At 47.7% G+C, this 5,513-nt stretch overlaps 1 protein-coding gene across 1 annotated transcript in view; it reads left to right on the top strand.

The window, feature by feature from the left end:
- The window catches only part of LOC101567494 (alpha-(1,3)-fucosyltransferase 5-like), a gene marked incomplete at its 3' end in the record, with an annotated part of 12,534 nt that extends 7,026 nt beyond the window's left edge, over nucleotides 1-5,508 (top strand). Inside the window, exon 2 of the mRNA XM_004648734.2 lies at nucleotides 4,658-5,508. Within this exon, the coding sequence (XP_004648791.2) occupies nucleotides 4,669-5,508 (840 nt within the window). The remainder of the gene's footprint in view (nucleotides 1-4,657) is intronic.
- Nucleotides 5,509-5,513: the final 5 nt, after the last annotated feature.

The following is a 5,513-nucleotide window of genomic DNA, read 5'->3' as shown; positions in this document are numbered from 1 at the left end:
CCCTTGTGCTTGCCAGGGGGGGCTTATACCACTGAGCCATCTCCACAGCCCCATCTAGGACCTTTAAATGCATCATCATGTTGTTTGTTTGGGGTTAGACTTTTTTTTTTTTTTTTTTTAATGTATCTGGCACAGGATCTCACTAGGCAGCTCGGACTCACAGTGATCCTTCTGTTTTCAGCCTCCTCAGTGCTGGGATTACAGGCGTGTGCAAACACACCCGGTCTCCGAGGCTGGCTCAGTAGGGCCGTGGGTGGGGCCGTATGGCACATAGAGTTGAGGATCACACCCTGGTCCCTGAGCTTGCCTAAGCAGGTGCTTAGTCTGCTGAGCTATCTCGCCGGCTCTGGGGTTATGTTATTCTGTTGATGTTTTTGTTCATAGCTATAGACTTGGCTCTCAAAACTGCCTCCACTGTGTCCCATAAGCTTTGGTGTTTCACACTTCTATTTTCAATTGATCCTAGAAACTTAATTTCTTCCCTGATTTAGCCTGTGATTTACTTCTTCTTATTATTATTATATTATTAATTTTTGTATTTTTAGAGAAGGGGCTACAGAGTGTTCAAGGTCTCACTGGTAGATTGAACTCACAGTGAGCCACTTGTTTACAGCTTCCCAAGAGCTGGGATTACAGGGATGTGCCACCACAACCAGTCTCAGTTGTCTCAGCACATCCTGGAGGCGGGACCGGCACGCCTGGCACGAGGATCGAACCCCTGGCCCCTGTGTCTGCTTGCAGGTGCTTTAATCTGCTGAGCTATTTGGCCAGGCCTCAGTGATTATTCAGTAATGTATTGTTTAATCTTCCTGTGTTTGCATGGTTTCTTTGGCTTCTTTTTCTGTTTTTTCTACTTTCCTTTGTTACAGTTCAGGATTATTTCAATTCTTTTGTATTTACTTAAGTGTGCTTTATGGTGTAAAATATGGTCTATTTTGTATAAAGTTTCATAGGATGTTGAGAAAAATGTGAATTCTGTCTTTGGAATTCTGTGTGTAGACAGCTGTTGAATCCATTAGTTCAGTGCTACAGTTGAACTCTGATGTTCTTTTGCTAATCATTTTTTCTATCTGCTTGAGTTAATTGATAGAGGGGGGTGTGGAAGTCACTTTCTATGATTGTATTGGTGTCCATCTGTCTTTTTAAGTCCAGTAGTTTTTGTTTATGGTGTTGGGTGTGCTGACGTTCAGTACATAGATATTTGCAACCATTATCTCTCCCCACTGAATACTGCCCATACCAGTGTGCAGTGGCCGTCTGTGTCTCTTTGACTACTTTTGGCTTGAAGTTTGCTGTTTCCAAAAATAAGACAGCTACTCCTGCTTGTTTCCATCCCTACATTGAATAAAGTCATTTTCCACCTTTTTATCTATCTACTCATTTATGTATTTAGTACAGGGTCTATGTGGTCTCACTACACAAATAGGACTCATAGTGATGCTCCTGTTTTTAGCCCCCAAGCACTGGGATTATAGGTGCATGACACCACACCCAGTCTCAACTGCCATCTCAGCACACCAGAGGGCGGGACCAGCCCAGCACGCTGGGCATTGAACCCTGGTCCCTTCAGGTTCCTAAGCAGGTGCTTTAGTCAGCTGAGCTATCACCACCCTTCCTTTTTCAGTCTGTGCACTTCCTTTTGGATGAAATGTGTCTCCCGTAGGCAACAGATGTTTATATTTTGGTTTGAGATCAAATCTGTCAATCAATCAAATCTGTCTTTTGATTATGGAGTTGAAGCCACTGACAGCGAAAGTGATTACTGTAAGATGTGTCCTGAATTCTATCATTATGCAATTTTTCCAGTCCTGATTCCTTTAGCTTTTTTTTTTTTTGGTTTAATTAATATCCAAATTAGATATATACTTTCTTTTGAACTGTTTGGGGTAGTTGGCCTCTCTCTGTGTGTCTAGCATGTTCTTAACTACTTTCTTGGATGCTAGTTTAAAGGGCATGAGTTTCTTTGGGATTTCTTTATTGTGGAAAGCCTTTACTTTGCCACTGATTTTGAAGGCTTTGCAAGACATAAATATCTGGGCTATCTATCCTGTTTTTTTTTTTTTAGGACAGAGTCTACAGGGTCTCACTACATGGTTCAAATTCGTAGTGATCCTCCTGTTTACAACCTCCCAAGTGCTGGGATTACAGGCATGCACCACTGTGCCAGGTCTCGGTGGCTGGCTCAGTGTGCCTGGCACAGCATGTGGTTCTAGGGATCAAACCCCAGTCCCTAAGCTTGCCTAAGCAAGTATTTAGTCCACTGAACTATCTCACCAGCTATATTTCTTGCTCTTGAATAGTGAAGTTTCCCCTTAGATTTGGAGGTTTTTCTGTTATAATTTCAGGGAATAAATTCATGATCACTTTCAAGCCACCTCTAACTTCATCCTTATTCTGAGTTGCTGTTTTCTTTTGTCATCTGACAGCTTGTGTGGTGTGTGTTGTTTTAGGGGATCATTTAATTCATAATGTTCTACGTCCATCTCATCTTCTATTTCTGACACTCACACTGGCCACGTCTGCTACTTATGCTTTCCCTTGAGAATTTGTCGTATCCATCCATTCCTGTTTGTCATCTTTGCATCCACTCTAATTCTTTTTTTTTTCTTTTTTTCCTTTGGTATTTAGTACAGGGTCTACAGGGTCTCACTACACAGATCGGATTCGTAGTGTTCCTCCAATTTTCAGCCTCCCAAGTGCTGGGACTACAGGCATATGCCACCATGCCAGTGTCTCTAATTCTTTACCAAAGAGGTCATTGTGTCTTGTGGCATTTCGCTAAAATCAATTGGTTTATTGTTCACTCCTTCTTTAAGCTCACCAAACCCTTTATCATTATTACAGTTCTTCATCTGCTAAATTCAGTCTCGGAGCTCCTTAAACATCTTACGCATCTCTTCGTGCTTCTTCTTTTATCTCTTCAAGCATTTAGTTCATTTGCTCTCTGAACTTTTTGCCTATGGCCTCCTTTACCTCTGCTTCTGTGGAACAGCTCTGGGTCTCCTGCTCCTATGGTTTCTGTACTGCGGCTGGGCATCACCTAGGACACAGACACTGTCCATGTTAAGGTGCCTGCTAGAGTTGGGCTCTGTCTCCCTGTCATGCGTCTTGGGCCTTGGGCTTCCGCTGGTGCTCCCATGCCTCTTCATCCTGTTCCGTATCACTTTGGAGGCTTTCTCTGTGTCCCATCCCCTGAGCGCTTGGGCCCCAGCACCTCACAGAGATGGGGCAACAGAGGATTTCTGCAGGGGCCGACCTCTTCCCAGAGCCAGTGGAGGGCCGCAAGCTCCTGGGTGCTTTTCTGTTCTGCGTTCAGATTCCCTGTGGTTTCTGCTTTTACTGTCAGCTCCTTGTGGGTTTCCAGAGCACTTCTTTTTCCTTTCATGAAGTGGTTGTATTTCGGGTGGGTCAACTCCAGGTCCCAGAGAGACTGCACTTCACTAATAGTTATTGTCCTACCACTTTTAGTCCTTGCAACCATTTAAAATGTATAATTCCAAAAACAAAAACAAAACAAAATGTATAATTCAAGTGTAAAAGCAGAGAGAGAGAGAGAGTTGTGACACCATCCTCACCATCCTTCTCTGAGAATTTGTCAGAAATGCTCTGTGCATTGAACAGTGACTCCTCCTCCTTTCTTCCCCACCAGCTCCTGTCACTTTATTTTTAATGTAGCTATAATTTATTGGCACAGCTGGGGATGGTTGTTAGCCCAGTGCTCAGGCTTGACCACAATCTTAGCCCCAAGGTGTTGGAATTGACTGTAGATCTCTGTGAGAACCGCTGGCTATGGAGTCCCAAACTGCCTCGCATGTGTTCTCTCTGTCTCTCTCTGTCTCTGTCTCTGTCTGTGTCTGTGTCTCTGTCTCTGTCTCTGTCTCTGTCTGTATCTCTGTCTCTCTGTATCTCTCTGTGTCTGTCTCTCTCTCTGTCTCTCTCTCTCTCTCTGTATTTGATACAGCATCTCGCTATGAGACAGCTTGAACTCCTAGTGATCTTCCTGTTTGAGTCTCCCCAGTGCTGGGATTACAGGCATGTGCCACCACACCAGGTCTCCTGTGGCTTGTCTTACTGTCTTCGCCTCTACGTCCAGCGCCACCTTGGCAGGAAACACAGATCTCATACTTGTTAGGGGTGAACAATGCTCCCCCTCAGAAATGAACCACAATGCACTTACCCATTTGCCAGTGGGCACTTGGATGGTATCCACATTTGCTCTATTGGAGGCCACGCCATCCCTCGGCTCTCAACGTCCATTCCAACGCCTGCCTGCCACTCTCTGGTACCAGCTCCTGGATGGGAATTCTGGATGTGAGGCTGAGTCAGTGGGTGGCACTGGCAGGGCTACAGAGATAGGCTGTTCTGTAGGCCCAGCTGGCCTGGAATTCCTATCTCTCCTGCCTCAGCCTGCTCAGTGCTGACCTTACCCGTGTGCATTGCCACATGCGCTGCTAGGTTTCTGTAGGGCAGCAGCTAGTGTGAGACAGAGCGCCTGCTTTTCTCTTTGTTTGCTGTGAATCACTACATCTCAGTGTTCTCATTTATAAACTAGGACACTAACACTTCCCATTGGCAAGCTCCACCAATAACCTCCAAATGACATTGCCCCAGATGTGGCCACAGCCCCACTAATGCTCTGTGTTCCCCTGTTCTGCAGCTGCCCGGGCCATGGAGGGGCTCCAGTGCTCCTGGCGGCACTGTCTCTCTGGGCTGCTTGTGCAGCTGCTCTTGGCCATCTGCTTCTTCTCATACCTGCGAGTGTCCTGGGACCGTCCTACGGGGTACCATAGACCGGAGCCCAGCAGCTCAGATGCAATCGCAAGAACCCTGAATGGATCCCCAGGACTGGCATCCATCCCACAGCCCCTTGTGCCCCAGAACCTGCTCATCCTGCTGTGGACGTGGCCTTTCAACAAGCCCGTGTCTCTGTCCCGCTGCTCGGACCTGTGGCCCGGCACAGCCGACTGCCAGATAACCACAAACCACAAAGTGTACCAGAGCGCAGATGCTGTCCTCGTGCATCACCGGGAGGTCAGCTACAGGCCTAAGGCACAGCTCCCGCCATCGCCGCGGCCACCCGGCCAGCGCTGGGTGTGGTTCAGCATGGAGTCCCCCAGTCACTGCAGGCAGTTGAAGGCCCTAGATGGCTTGTTCAACCTCACCATGTCCTACTGCAGCGACTCGGACATCTTCACGCCTTATGGCTGGCTGGTGCCCAGGGGAGACCAGCCCGCTGCCCCCCCACTCAACCTCTCAGCCAAGACAGGGCTGGTGGCCTGGGTCGTGTCCAACTGGAAGGAGGGATCGGCCAGGGTGAGGTACTACAACCAGCTACGGCTGCATCTCCCAGTGGACGTGTACGGCAAGGGCCACCGGCCACTGCCAGGTCAAGTCATGCAGCAGCACCTGGCCCGGTATAAGTTCTACCTGGCCTTCGAGAACTCACAGCACCCGGACTACATCACGGAAAAGCTGTGGAAGAACGCGCTGCAGGTGCCTGCAGTTCCCGTGGT

This window comes from Octodon degus, unplaced genomic scaffold (genome assembly GCF_000260255.1).
Source record: "Octodon degus isolate 3935 unplaced genomic scaffold, OctDeg1.0 scaffold00883, whole genome shotgun sequence".
Lineage (NCBI taxonomy): Eukaryota > Metazoa > Chordata > Mammalia > Rodentia > Octodontidae > Octodon > Octodon degus.
The sequence above is the reverse complement of the archived record's forward strand: the minus strand, read 5'-3'. Positions and strand labels throughout refer to the sequence as shown.